Raw genomic sequence first — 15,443 nt, forward strand, 5'->3', positions numbered from 1 at the left:
TCTTGTGGTGGATGCTGTGGTGTTACCCTGCTTGTGGGCCGAGCAGAGGCCCCAGAGTTTCCCTGTGGTGGTGTCATTGCATGTGTGTCCCTTGTGATGCACATCAAGGTCCCTGAGGAGTTGGCCAGGGTGACTGGTGCTGGGGTTCACCCTTCTGGGGATGAGGAGCTGGTGTTGGTGGGCATGGGGCACACACAAACAGCGCTGTCCTCCTCTCTTTGGCCTCTGCTACCTTTCCTTACACTGCTATTTTACATATTAACATATGTCATAAAGGTAATAAGGTAATGTGTTTGGGTTTTTTGTTGTGTTCAGGAAAAGCAGGCAATAACCCAGGATAAATCTTTAACTTTGCTGCTCGCTCTGGAGTGCTCTTCCCAGTACCTGCTGAACCTCTGGAAGCTGAAGCTGGTGGTGACCCGTTGCCTTGCTTTATTTAATTACTCTTTTAAAATTTTATTTTAATTTTTGTATTTTAAGCCGGTGGTGGAATTCTTTTTAAACAACAGGTTCTCCAGAAGAACTTTTCCTAAGTCTTCCTCCCCTTCATTTTCTTTCTTTTGCTTACTCTGCAATTCTTAAGCTATAATCTCTTCCTTTGCATTTCAAGAAAAAAAAGAAACAAATAACAAACAAATCCCAGAAAGAATAGTCCCAAGAGTTTAATGGAAAGATTGTGTGGTTTTATTTTTTTTTAATGAATTAAAACTGAACCTCACTGGGGTTGTTTGAATGACAGAAATGATTTTTTAAAAAATTGTTGCTAAAGACAACATCATTGCCAAAGAAGAGCAAATATTATTTTCAATAAACTCTTCCATCTCCCCTGCCAAAGGAAAAGCCACCAGGCTCAGTTAAAAGTTTGCTGTCTGAGGGGAAGATGATATCCATTGTGAAAACATGGGGCAACAAATGGCACTGAGGACAATCCTTGGCACTTGATTGTATCAGACAAAGCAATTGGGGTAAAACTGAATTTGCTCTTGGCACAGTTTTAGGCCGAGGCAGCGACAGGGAAACATCAGAAGAGCATTTTTGCCTGCAGAAGGCGATGATTTGTGTGGCACTGAAGCCTTGAGAGGCATCAGCTGTTCATGCTGTTCTCATAAAGTTTTGCTCATTGCTGCTAAAATATCGGTGCAATAACTTGGAACTGGGGTGACATTAGAGCCTGGGTTTATTCTCCCAGAGGTGCAGGAGGCCCAGGCAGTCCCATCACAGGCAATCCTGCCAGCAGGGGCATTACCCTGCAGGAGACAGCCCATGCACTCGTGGGCAAGGCAGGACACAGTGTATGGATAAGAGATAAAACAGACAAAGTGATCAGTGTGAGAGGAGGATGTTTGTCTTGGTTCCCTCGCTGTTGGTCCAAATTATTACACAATAAAACCACACATTGCCTGTTTTGCTGCTGGTGGTGCTGCTGAAGGGAGAGCCTGGTGGGTTAAGGGCTGTGTGAGTATAACAAGCTGGGACTCCTTCTCTTGCTGTGTGAGCAGGAGACCTGGATCTTCCTCCTGCTGTGCCCTGGAGTTCTCTGCAGAGCCTTTTCTTTTTTTGAAAAGCCAGGCTAGCCTTTCATCCTCAAAGCCAAGCAGCATTAACTGCCTAGGTGTCTGTTAATGAAAGTCAAACATGTCAGCATCCACTAAAGGTAACCCACCTTTATTATAATTGTGCAAAGCCTTTAAAATTAAAAAGATCTTGCAGGTGTTAAACATACTTGATTTGAATAGAAGAATACAGACAAAACTTCTCAAAATTGCTCAAATTCAAACGCCAGCCTTTCATTACCTAGAAGAATAATTTCTCCTCCTCTGAGTTTCTTCTAAATTACTACAGCTGTAAAATGCCAGTGAAAGTTGCTTCTGTGTGTCTTCCAACCTCAAGCAAAGACTATGGTCTGCATTTTTCCACAGCATTATGGCAATTAGTTACTATAATTGGCTTTAATTCACTTCTGGCTCACTCATTCCTCACATTGCAATCAAAACATTGAGTTTTGAAATGCACTGAGTTCTGCATTAATGTTTTCAAAGACATGACATGTTTGCAGATGACTTGATTTTTTTTTTTTTTGCCTGAAAGATCATGTCACTGAAGATAAGAAGTTATGTATCAATGCCTGATGCAGGTATACATATTAGTCATGTAAATATTTCCCCAAGTCTCTTTCCTTTACTTCATGAGCTGTGCTCACATAAAAGAAGTGAGGCTTTAATCTCATCAGGTGGTGGGCTCCAAACTTGTTTGAAATGGATGGAATTTCTGAACTGTTTTTTTGAAATGTGAAATGATGAAATTTCTGTGTTGCTATAGTATTGAATTTGCCCTTTCAGCATTTGTTCTGCAGGTATTCTATTCATTCATGTCTTTGTTTTAAGGTTTTTAGTGCTTTGAATCTGTGTCCAAAAATACTATTTTGAAGGACACTGGAAACTGAAAGTGGTGTTGCTGCACTCCAAATTCATAACTAATATATGCCTTAATATACCAGACTAACACAGATTGCTCTAATTAAATATATATTTACTCTAAAATGATAGAAGTAGTGTGCTATCATAGCAGGTTTTGTTTGAGAATCAATTTTTCCTAAAGACACATATTTAGTATATCTAATAGGTTTCCTCTAAGTTGTTTTTTTTCTCCTTTGTTAATTTTTGCTCAGTTTGTATTAGCACATATATGTGCACTGTGCCCTCAGATGCATTAAAAAATCATGGGAGTCTCTGGCTGGCTCTGAGAGTTTCAAATTCCATGATTTTATTTTGTGCTAGAATTCAGAAGCGTTTGTTTACGAAGTAGGTGATGGAGACTTGATGGAGAAAGTGTTTTGCTGCTGAGGAACTTGTGTAGGTGCTGGCATGGGCTCACAGGAGAGTGAGGAGATGGTGTCCTGGCATGGGGACAGGAGGAGGGGGCTCATCCCTGCGCCAGGGGTGGGAAGAGGTGGCAGGAAAGCCTCTGTAGGCAGCGGTGGTTGGAAGGCAGGCAGCTGATCCGGTGCTCAGTGCCACCCCATGGATAATGGGAGCAGCAGTGCCCTTCACTCTTTGCCATGTGCTGGCCACAACAAAGTGGAAATTGCTTCTGTTGGAAATGCGAGGAGGAAGAAGAGGAGATGTGGTAAGAACTGAAATCTGAAATGTCAGCCACCATGCCTTTTGTACGAATCCTTTTCCAAGGGCAAAAAGCTACCTGGTGGTATCTCAGGTGAGATGAAAGGTCGAAGTTGGGACAGGACATCAGTTTGGGAATGCTGCTGGAAGCCTGATAGCCTCCTAAGGCAGATCTGTGGGATATACCTCAGTGGGATGTCTTCCTGCAGAGTTTCCAGCTGTGACACAGGCAGTGCTCCCATGCAGCCTTGTGTGTTTTGAGCTCAGACTGCAGGATGCAGTTGAAGCTCTGAGCTTGGGTTTCACTCGTGTGGGCTGCTGAGCCCTGTATTTCAGCAACACCAAGGTCTAACCAAGCTGGAGGTGTTTTCCCATTCCCTCTGCCAGTCCCACGTGGGCTGTGCTTTCCTGGACAGTGCTTTCTGCTCGGGATTTTGCCCCTGAGCTCACCGGGTTCATTTCAGCGGTGCTTGCACAGCTCTGCTGTTGGCACACCTCCCTGCTGTCCCCACAGCTCTCCTGAAGCACTGCTGTTTTGTAAGCTGAACTCAGATTGCTTTTTTGGTTTATTGCACAGTGAGGAGTCAGGCAATAAAGCGGGCTGGGTGTGCTACAGATCAATTTGTGGTCTGCTGACTGAGTTTCCTAATGCCGCTGTGTGATGCCAGCTGGTGTTTGCTTTCACCATCAGAGCTGCCCACGTTTGTGAGTAACTCCACCTCAGAGCTGCCCAGTGCTCTCAGTGCCTGAGTCAGCAGCTCCATACAAGGCCAGGCAGGGTGCCCTTGCCCTGTGGATGAGTGATGAGGTGACGCAGTGCAGTGGCAGGCCAGGAGCCTCGGGGTTGGCAGCGGGGATGCAGGGTGCCAGTGAGGCTGGAGCCTGGAATGGGGCAGGGAGGGTGAGCCCTCTGCCAGCCCTGGGTGCCAGGCACCCACACCCTGCTCTGTGTTTGGTGGTGCCTTTCAGCTGAGGACCAGAAAGCCCCGTGCCAGTGCTGAGTGGCTGGGGTTCTTTGGGTAAGTACTGTTGTACTGTTCCTGCTTCACAGCCCTCAGGTGTGCCACAGAACATCACATCCCCCACTGCAGGCTGGGACCAGTAATTCAGGAGGTTTCCTTCTTCCTCCCTATCCCCCAAACAAGGCTCACAAGGAATTGCTTCTTGTCTGCTTTTCCATAGTTGAGCAGGGGTGGAGCTGTCTGCCCTCAGGGCAGCTGTGGCAGGGTCCCCTTTCACTGCCAGCAGCAGGGAGGGATAATTTCTTGTTCCCTCTGAGGGTCCTGCTGGGGTATCTCCACCTGGTCAGCCCCCAGACCTTGTGTTTGGTGTGTGGGGACCCCAGCCTGGGCAGATCAGTTCTTGCTGTTGTTTTCTGCACCACCCTCCCCATAAATACTTTGTTCCTGACCACCAGTACCTTGAGTGTGTTGTAGGCCAAAGAAGAAAGGTAGATATAATTTTAAAATTTGTTGTTTCCTGCCTCTGTTCATGCTTTTCATCTGCCTTCAGGGATGTTCTCTGGGTTTGTGTGAGCTTTCATACTTTGGTTGACTTGGTGAGGTTCACTCCCCCTTTCTTCTTATGTGGGGCTCCCATTTGGTCTGACTCACTTTGGCCAAGAAATCCCACAGGATTTGCTTAAAAATTAATTCCCCTCACATAACTTAAAACCAGCTACAGAGGCAGAGGGAGGAGAAATGGGAACACTTCCTGCTGTTTGTGGCCCAGCAGCATCCAATTGATGGAGAGCTGGCTGCAGCTGCCTTGGTTGGGGATTTTCACTGCAGCATCTTTGACCATTTTTGTCCGTGCTGGAGAGAGGCACGTGGGGAGCAGCCCCTCCTGGGAGGAGCTGATCAAAGGCAGCTGCCCTGGGCCAGCTGGTGTCCGAGCTGCTTGGCTGCTGGCAGGGAGGGGAATGGTTTTTGGCAGAGCCCAGGCTTTGTGCCACTGTGGGCAGGGCAGGAGGCGGCTGACCCGGTCCAGCTGCCCCAGCAGGAGCTTGGCTCTGCCTGAAGCTGGCCGGTTCCCAGGGCCGTGTCACCTCCGTGCCAGGTCACAGCAGTGTCATCTGCCTTGGCACATGAGTCAGGAGCAGCAGCAGCAGCCAGGCTGTGTAGGAGCTTTGGGGGGTAGGATGGTCAGGGCAGACAGAGAGCAGAGATCTCTGAAGCCAGGCTGTGGAATTGGGGTTTATTGACAAGGGCCTGGGTGCAGGGCCCTGCTGGGATCTGGGGTTTATTGCCAAGGGCCTGAGTGCAGGGCCCTGCTGGGATTTGGGGTTTATTGCAGAGGGCCTGGGTGCAGGGCCCTGCTGGGATTTTGGGTTTATTGCCAAGGGCCTGGGTGCAGGGCCCTGCTGGGATTTTGGGTTTATTGCCAAGGGCCTGGGTGCAGGGCCCTGCTGGGATTTTGGGTTTATTGCCAAGGGCCTGGGTGCAGAGCCCTGCTGGGATTTGGGGTTCATTGCAAAGGTCCTGGGTGCAGGGCCCTGCTGGGATTTGGGGTTTATTGCCAAGGGCCTGGGTGCAGGGGCCTGCTGGGAGCTGCCAGCCCCAGCTCAGAGCAGGGCCCAGAGAAGAGAGGGGTAGAGAGGATGAGAGGATAAGACAGTAAAAGGGTTAAGAGAGCGAGGTCCCCTTTACAATACCATAAATAATTTCTGTGCTGAATATTCTAATTCTCACTAACCAATCTAGTGCAAGAAACAAATCCTATAGCATTTACATACAGCCTGTAAGAATCATTACATTACCATACTGTGTTACATTTTAAACCCTAAAACCTCCTCTTTGGACCCCTTCTGCCGAGCTGTAGGGTCTGCTCTGACCCTTGGGCCTGTCTGCAGGCAGAGGGTGTTGTTTCACCAAAAGGGGATTACCTTCAGCCAGCCACACCATTGTTTTCCAGTTGTTCAGTAGCTAAGGTATCTCAGAGCTTGCTTTTATTTCAATCTCACTTATACTTTCCATATTCTCAAAATCTTTTGCCGGACAATCATATTTACAAAGGCTTTCCTGTTTCATCTTCCCCAACAGGGGCAGGGTCAGGCTGCCTTGTGGGGCAGGACTGGCAGCACACCCAGCATCTCCTGCCTGGCCCTAGGGCTGGGGGCACTGGGATGCTGCAGTGATCAATGCCTTGCCTTGGGAATCAGAGAGGGTGTCCTGGGTGGGTAGAGCTAAGCCCCTTTGGCAAGGGCAGCTTCTTTGGCACAGCTGCAGTGGCACACTGCTGCTGGGCACGTTTCTGAAGGGGACCCGTGCCAGGGACTCCCGGGGTGTTTTCATCAGCTCAGCAAAGCCCATTGTAATCTCACCTCCGAGCAGGGTGTCACTGCAAGCTTTCAGGCTGTAAGAATATCCATGTGGCTCGTGTCTGTAACAGGCAGCACAATACAGACAATGCAGGCCTCTCCACTGCTGCGCTGCACTGTCAGCTTTGCCTTCCTACCCATGGAATAAAGGCAACCCAAAGTATCAGCAAAACCTCTTGAGATGCCAGAGGCCCTGACCCCACATCCCAGGAGATTTCTCCATTCTTGTTTCTGGACCTTGGGATCACTTTGGCTCTCCAAATGGGTTGATCCAAGGCATGGTTTTGGAAGAATTTCCATAGAAAAAGCAGCAACTGTGGGGACATCAGGTTTCACTGCCATGTTCCTGCCTTGGGCACCTGTGACTGTGGTCACAAGGATTTGCAGGTGAAGAGAGAGACGAGAATGTTGATTCTATGTTCAGAAAGCTTGAGTTATTATTTTATGATATATATACTACATTATGAGTATACTAAAAAGAAATAGAAGGAAAAGTTCTCAGAAGGCTGGCTAAGCTAAGAATAGAAAAGGAATGAATAACAAAGGAGCTCTCTCTCACTCTGTCCCAGAGAGAGCTCGATCCTTGATTGGCCATTAATTATACACATCCAACATGGGCCAATCACAGGTGCACCTGTTGCATTCCACAGCAGCAGATAACCATTGTTTACATTCTTTTTCTGGGGCCTCAGCTTCCCAGAAGGGAAAATCCTAAAGAAAGGATTTTTAGTGAAAAGGATGTCTGTGACAGGCACCGAGCCTTTGCAGGACAGTGCTGCTGCATGAAGGCCCTGTTAGATGCTAAAATCCATCCAGACTGAGGCTGCCATTACAAAAAGTTATTTAAAAAAAGAAAAAAGGTAGAAATGCTTTTTAGGTTATGGTGGATAATCACTCTGTAAGCAATGTGAATTTTACAATCCTGTCATTGAGAGAGGCTTGCAAATTCAGGGTTGCACTGAACTTTGAGCAAGCAGAAGAGCTGTGCTGAGTTTGCCTGCTTTTGGTTAGCAAGAAAATGCTTTGAGGCCATGAGCTTCCTGAAGGGCTCAGCCAGGGAAAGCATCTCCAGAGAGATGGAGGGAAAGGTCTTTTATAATGTCCTTGTCCCTCACTGCTGCATCTCTAAGTAATTCAAGGCCTGGTGCAGACATTTCTGAGCTGGCATAACATTGAATTAAAACACTTGGCATGACGCTTAATGGAGAGAAAAATTATGTTTTAAAGGGAAGGGGTTTGTATCTGTATCTGTCCTTGGGGTCTGCAGGGGCTCTTTGGCCAAGCCCATGGATAGGAGTCAGTTTTGACCAGCCCTGACCTCTGGGTGAGAGCCAACCCAGGTACAAACCCTGCAAGCTGAAGCCTTGAGAATACTTCTCAGTTACCACAGGGCTTAGCTAAATCCTTGCCCTGTAAGGAAAACAGTCGTTTCTCTGCCCATGTGAGGAGGGCGAGGTGAGTTTTGAAATGCAGACAAAGGAGAAATTGTTTTTATCCACATTTTTCATCGTGTTTGAGTGGGAGGGCCAGATGAATATGTGATTGTTCTGTTCAAATCACTGGCTGTGTTGCTGCTCTTAAGCAGCTGAAGGCAGCTAAGCTTCACTGCTTGCATAAAAAAAAAATTTAAAACCCCAACCACCAAACAAGCAAACAAAGAGAAAAACCCCACAAACTCTAAAGCCATGTTCTTTGCTCTAAATGCAAGTCAGCCAAAGACTGGGGCAGGGTTATGGATGAGAAGGATCATCATATGTGGGTGACACAGTGCTCACACCTTCCCACAGCGCCTTGTCCTGCTCCTCCAGCCTGTTATAAAGGAATTAGACAGTTGGGTTAATAAGGAGAATTTATTCCATAATTAAAATACAAAGGTAAAAAGGCCACAAGCAAAGCTCAGATCAGTGCTGAACCAAGCTGACAGCGTTGGTGAGATGGGGGGCCACTCTGGCTCCTCTCTCTGTGCATCACCCAGAGACAGCTCTCACTAAGTCTTTTTTATGCGTTTCCAAGCTCTGAGGGTTGCTGGGAAGGGTTTCTTGCTTTCTTATGTTGATCTTATTGTCTTGGCATATTCATGTAGTTTTTCCTTCCTTGCGGTCGCTCCTGCTGAGAGTTTCCCAAACTGGTAAATAATTCACCTTGTTAGAGGAAAATCTCCTGCAATATACATTCTAGTAGACACAGATTTATCTTATTGATGATGCATATCCAATGCATATTGCTGCGGTTTGGTCATATGAATAATCCTCTGGAATCAACATTTCTGGAGATGAATATTCAGGCTAGGATCTTGGTGCACATCGCTGTAATCTCATCAGAGGGAATTTCCCCGGGATCCTCCTTTAGCATGCCAGGATTTTCATCAGGTGAGATTACTATAGCCTCAGCACGAATTTATACGTAGCATCTATGACAAGCCCCCTTCCCTGGGTCAATTGGGTGTTTAGGCCAAGGATTAGCAGGGCCTGCAGGCCAAAGTGTGCTGTGGAGCAGGCAAATTCCCTTCTGGAAGTCTGTAGGATGCTGCGGCACAGGGAGTGTGGAGTGAGCACGGTGGAAATGAAGTCATTCCTCACACAAATGCTATTTTGAGGGCCTGTTTCCTGAGGAGTGGGGCTTCCTCTGGTGAGGCCCCACAGAGGTCATGGCATGGCACCCTCTGCACAGCAGGAACAGGGCTGTGCCTGCTCCATCCTGCACACACCATGCCTCTGCAGCTTTAATTTAGATAAACTCAGTTCCTCTGACTCAGCCTCTTGGCTTCTAGTCAAAACCCTCCTGTCCTGGGGAGGAAATGATTAGGCTGCTGGAGCATCTCTCTCATGAGGACAGGCTGAGAGATTTGAGCCTTGAGAACAGATGACTGAGGGGGACTTAATCAGTCTATCAGTATCTGAAGGGAGGGTGAAAAGAGGGCAGAGCCAGGCTCTGCTCAGTGGCGCTGAGCACCAGGACAAGAGGCAATGGACAGAAATTGGTGCACGGGAGATTCCACCTGAGCATGAGGAAGAGCTTCTGTGCTGTGCAGTGGCTGTGCAGGTTGCCAGGGAGGGTGTGGAGTCTCCCTTGCTGGAGATACTCAAGAGCCAGGCACAGAGTTAGCAAAGGACTCAAGCAGCAGCAGCCTGAAGTCCTTCACTGGCATTCTGAGGTCCTGGCAGTGTCAATCTGCACTATGATGGGCACTGAGGTTTACAGCTTGCTTTCCACCCTGAAGTCAGAATTCCAGAAAATCAGGGTCCTCCTGCTCAGCCTTGCTGTGCTGACATCTCACTGAGGACCAAGGATGGCTGGCTGTTCAGGATTCAGGGAGAGCTGTCAGGCTGGAAATTTCTGAATGACCTGCTTCTAATTTAGCCTAACATCTGTCCAGCAGCATAAATGTGTGCCTCACCTTTGTGTGAGTACTCAGCCTCTGGGCTGATTCAGCAGAAATTATATAGCCCTTCTTCTCTAGCTGTGCAAAATAAGAGCTGTAAAGAAGTCCCTGCAGAATGTGTAAGCCAGTGTTGGAGTTCACGTGCCCATGTGGGTGTCCCACACACAGGAACACCAAGGTGGTCCAGTCTCTGCTTTGATGGAGCTGAGTGCAACGTAATTTATTCAATTTATTTGTCTCACTACAAATACTGATAAAATATGTTAGTAAGGAGTGGGTTTGCTTTCAAATCCTTGAGTGGTTTGAGTGGGAAGGGATCTACAGAGATCTGCCATGGGCAGGGGTGCTGGTCTTGAACCTGCTTGGCATCACTGTGGATGTAAACTTAATTTGCTCAGAAAGGACTCTGCTGTTTTAACAGCCTTCTGGGAGGCTTTAACAGCTCCTGGGTGCAGAGTTCAAGAAGTGGAGAGGTTGTAATGCCAGAAAGAAATTTACAAAAAAAAACAAAGAAGAATGCAATAGAAAAAAGCAAGCACAGAAATTTGCCTCTTCAGAGAGGTAATGGTGCCATCCATCACTGTCATCTGGTGTCCTGATGGTGGCACCCTGAGGTCCTACACCAGCCCTGACTGTTACGTGTCCCTTATGGTTGGAAACTGGATGTACAGCAAGGCATTGCAGAGGGACATGTTGACTGGAAATGTGTTCACGTTCAGGAACCGTGCTAGCAATCACTGTAGGTTGTCTGTCTGTCTGTGGGTTTTGATGGTCTCCAGCTGTGTGTCTGTTAGTCATAAACATGTTTTCTCCTCTTTCCCTGGTAGTGTGGCAGGGAAAGCACAGTGAGTGGGGTGGGAAGGAACGCACTGAGTGTGCGAGCCAATGGCAAAACTGACTTTCTTTGGCAGCCCCTTGAAGTGACCCTGGGCAGTGTTTATTGCCAGCATGGGTGCAGAACTTATAGAAAGAGCTGGTAAAATATTATTTGCATTTGCTTGCTCTGATTTTCATGTAAAATGCACCATCTTTTAAGGAGAAAGTTGAGTTGGAGGATTTGGGGTTTGCAGTTTGGCTCAAAACACTGAATTTTCCTTAGCTGCTGGAACCCACAGCATCCTTGGGTGGGTGGCCTGGTTGGGCCGAACTAGAAGTCAGACATAAAAATCAGAGAGGTATGAATTTCCTCCCATCTCCCAGAGGAAATGAAACCTCTGCAGTCAAGAAACACGTGGCTGCTGTGGTGCTATTGAGCTGGATGTAGGGCCTGAGCGTGTTCAAGCTAAAAACTCCTGCAAAGAGAAGGATGGAGTGAGTGCACTCCTGCAATAAATGGAGGCACTGCAAGTTAAATAGGAGTTTAACTGATGTTAACTAGATGGTTTGCTCCAGGAGATCGGGAAATAAGCCATGTCCTGAGTTTGATGTTTTTCCCCCAGTCTTACAGATGTAATTTAGAAGCACCAGTGTTGAATTGGATGCAGGTAAAGCACCACACATGGGCACAGCCACTCTCCTGGAGCTTGTAATTTGTCCCTTCTGCAGCCAGCCCCAGGGAACTTTGTAGCTGGTATGTTTGTATCTGCTTGGGTGGGAGATTGTGGGTAGATAAGGTTGCTCAGAAGTGAAGGATTTCACAGGGAGAAATGATCTCCTGTCTTAACCACTTGGGGTGAGCGAGGGAAACATGGCTTTATTCTTTATTTCCCCTGCCTGAATGTGAAGTTTAGGGACAGCACTGTTCAGCTGCTGGGGTGCTGCCGCTTTTCACAAACCAGGCTCTGTATTTGCTGTACACAATCAAAAATAACCTGAGGGGTGGTCTGTGTTTATTTTCTTCATTCCCGCTGTCCTAAACTGACCTAAACTTGCAGGGTGAGGCTGAAAGTTCAGCCATCCAAGCAAGGTTGGTTCATCTGCCTCCTGCCATGCACACAGGTCCATAAGAGGCTGGAAAAAAGCCCATAAATCCCTACTTGTGTGGCTGGCACGTGTGGCACTGCTGCCACCAGGCACCAGGCTGATGTCACAGGACCTGTCACATTCACATTCTCTGAAAAATCCCTTCACCCAGGATTTTTCTCCTGGGAAGCTGAGAAGCCTTAGAGAAAAATGAAAACAATTATTACCTCATTTGCTTCTCCTGTGTTGTGCTCACATGTGGAATGTGTTTGGAGATTGTTTACCCACAGGTGATTGTTTCATTGCATTCAGCTGTGAGTTGTTTTGACTCTTTGGCCAATTGGGGCCAAGCTGTGTCGGGGCTCTGGAAAGAGTCACAAGTTTTCATTATTATCTTTTTAGCCTTCTGTAAGTATCCTTTCTCTATTCTGTAGTATAGTTTAGTATAGTGTTCTTTAATATAATATAGTATTATAAAATAATAAATTAGCCTTCTGAGAACATGGAGTCAGATCCATCATTCCTCCCTGCCATGGGGGTCCCAGCAAATACAATACGGACCCGCAGCTGCAGAAGCTGAGGCTGCCCCTGAAGGTTCCTTCTCTCTGGATCCAAGCTGAGGAGCCCTGACAGGGCTGTCCTGGTCTGGAGGGGTGTTTCTGCCATGCCAGAACTTTGCCTGTGCCTTTGGGGACCCCAGGCAGAAACCACCAGCCAAGGACCACTCAAGTGCAGGGGCAAGGTGCCCCATGGACTCCCTCCTCCCCTAACAGCCTGCTGTCCCCTTTGTGCCTTCCAGGCTGCTGCCTGCCCGTGGCTGATGAGCCCAGCTCCCCCAAGAAGGCGAGGAGCATCCCTGAAGAGCAGGAGCTGGAGCCCTGGTTGTGCCCCCCTTCCCCCGAGTGGGCCATCGTGAGGGTCATTCCCGAGGAGGAGATGGCTGAGCACAACCTCCTGGCTGTTCGAGTCATGGTCACCAGCGATGCTAGCAGGTACCTAAAACACAACTAAAGCTGCAAGAGCAGTTTGCTTTTCCTTTTTCTCCTTGGGTCATCCCTGAGGAGGAGATGGCTGAGCACAACCTCCTGGCCGTTTGAATCATGGTCACCAGTGATGCTAGCAGGTACCTAAAACACAACTAAAGCTGCAAGAGCAGTTTGCTTTTAGGTACCTAAAACACAACTAAACCTACAAGAGCAGTTTGCTTTTAGATACCTAAAACACAACTAAACCTGCAAGAGCAGTTTGCTTTTCCTTTTTCTCCTTGGGTCATCCCTGAGGAGGAGATGGCTGAGCACAACCTCCTGGCTGTTCAAATCATGGTCACCAGTGATGCTAGCAGGTACCTAAAACACAACTAAACCTACAAGAACAGTTTGCTTTTAGGTACCTAAAAGCAACTAAAGCTGCAAGAGCAGTTTGCTTTTTCTTTTTCTTCTGGGTCATCCCCGAGGAGGAGATGGCTGAGCACAACCTCCTGGCCGTTCTAGTCATGGTCACCAGCGATGCTAGCAGGTACCTAAAACACAACTAAAGCTGCAAGAGCAGTTTGCTTTTAGGTACCTAAAACACAACTAAACCTACAAGAACAGTTTTCTTTTAGGTACCTAAAACACAACTAAACCTACAAGAACAGTTTGCTTTTCTCCTTGGGTCATCCCTGAGGAGGAGATGGCTGAGCACAACCTCCTGGCTGTTCAAATCATGGTCACCAGTGAGGCTAGCAGCTACCTAAAACACAACTACAGCTACAAGAGTAGTTTCCTTTTCTCTGGAATGCTAACGAAAATCATAGCATAATATAGTACTGGATGTATGTACAACAAAGGAGGGTGGGAGAAAAGAACCAAACAAAAAAAACCCCACAAATGCTCAGAATAACTGTTGTTCTTAACCGCAGCCATAAATCCCCACAAGGCACATGAATCACTTTGCAGGAAATGTTCAAACATTCCCATCCCACACAGGGGCCTGGATCAGAGGGTAAAACATTGCTGTGATCAGCTTGGGTTCAGCTCTTGGAATGGACAGTTTTTGTTACACAGGGATTTGGGATTTGGGCAATGGGTGTGTTATGGCAAAAGGTGCATCCTGTGACGTGGCCACCTCCCACCTTGGGCCCATCCTGCAACTCCACACCCTGGGCCTCTCCTGGGTTTTGAGAGCCTGCCCATCCCTAAGAAATCTGAAATCTGATGAACCTTGGGGGGAGCTGTCAGAGGAAGCCCAATTTCTACATACTCTTGAGAATATATTTGCTTTTGGGCAGGGTTCTGTGGCAGTTCATTCCATCTGAAGATTAGATTGGTTTCTCCTGAGTAAAGCACTTTTCCTTACTGAGAACTAAACAGTAAGAGGGGAAGTGAAAAACAAAAAGGAGAAAAGGCAAACCCAAGAGACCAACTGTTGCAAACACTGCTGCTCTGCTGGGAAGCTCATTCAGATTCCTGACACCCTCCAAACACCCACTTGTGGTGCTGTGTGCAGCTTTTGGGGAGCAGCCTGGCTCTGAGAAATGCAACGTTCTGCTGTTCCCTGAGGTGGCTGTAAATGGGGTTTGTGCCCTGACAGTGCTGGGTGCTCTTACAGGGAAGGATGAGCCTGTCCATGAGGAAATGGAGAACACAGGGAAGGGTTTCCTGCCTGTTTGACAGCTCCTCTGCAGAGAAGGTGCTGCATCCCCTGCTAGCACCCTGCAGCTCCTGGTGTCCAGGCAGTGATGGGAGCCAGCTAATCCACTGATCTGAGGGATCAGCTCCTTCCCGTGGGGCTGGACAGCAGGACCTGCACAGGGGTGACAGTGCAGAGGGTGCCAGTGGCACAGGGTGAATGTCCCACTGCCCCCTCTGCTCCAGCAGGACAGTCCCTGCCTGAAAGGGGGGACAAGAGAAACAGCAAGTGACACATGACACTGCTGGGCTGGCTGCAGGGAACTCGGTGGGACTGGGAAAATGAGCAGTGACAGCTGTGCAGTTCAGGCTTTGAGTAATGTGAATAATGACCCCCCTTTCCAGCAGAGACAAGAGGAGAAACCTCATACTAAAGCACTTACCTCCTTGCTGGCCAAGGAAAATACATGTTTTGCTCTTTAAAACAGAAAGATATCAATCAATGTTCATGGCAGGGCTTTTTCCTTTCCTTTGGTGTGGCGTTCTGCCCAATCTCAGTGTGGTGTCTCTCCATCCACACCGGGTCTCACACAGGGTCAAAGCCTTCATATATTTATACTTCTACATATATATGTCCGTATCTATCTGTATGGTTGACTTTGCTTGAAAGTCAGCTTAAAAAGTGTGTTTTAGCATGACATTCAAGGCCACTGTGGTTCAGCCTGCTGTTCAGAGAGCAGTGCACCTGGAGAGGTGCTCACTTCCCTGCTGTCCTGCCTGCCCTGGCCTCCCTGCACTGCTGGCTGGATCTGGGTGCAGCTGCGGGCCAGCACTGGTGGGTGCAACCCAAATGTGTGCCTCTATACAGGCCTGCAGCCTCTCCTCTTCCTCTTCTTCCTGCTGGGCTGTGACAACAAAACCCTGCTTTCTTCTGTATAAACACAGAGCAGCGTTCTCCTGCCATGCCAGCAGGACTGCTCACGGTGTGAGCTCCTCTTCTCTTGAGGCACAGCTATTAATCATCACAGGAATAGATTTAGGTGGGAATAGATTATGTTGGCAGTATTGTTGGCATGCAAAAGAGGCTGAGAGGGATCCTGCTGCAGTGCACT

General features: G+C 48.0%; 1 protein-coding gene across 2 annotated transcripts in view; it reads left to right on the plus strand.

The window, feature by feature from the left end:
• MICAL2 (microtubule associated monooxygenase, calponin and LIM domain containing 2) overlaps positions 1 to 15,443 on the plus strand; it is a 114,918-nt gene that overhangs the window by 74,819 nt on the left and 24,656 nt on the right. For both annotated transcript variants that reach the window (XM_074543848.1, XM_074543847.1), the window contains one exon: positions 12,522 to 12,714. In XM_074543848.1, coding sequence (XP_074399949.1) covers positions 12,522 to 12,714 — 193 coding nt within the window. The remainder of the gene's footprint in view (positions 1 to 12,521; positions 12,715 to 15,443) is intronic.

The sequence above is a fragment of the Zonotrichia albicollis genome, chromosome 6 (assembly GCF_047830755.1).
Source record: "Zonotrichia albicollis isolate bZonAlb1 chromosome 6, bZonAlb1.hap1, whole genome shotgun sequence".
NCBI lineage: Eukaryota > Metazoa > Chordata > Aves > Passeriformes > Passerellidae > Zonotrichia > Zonotrichia albicollis.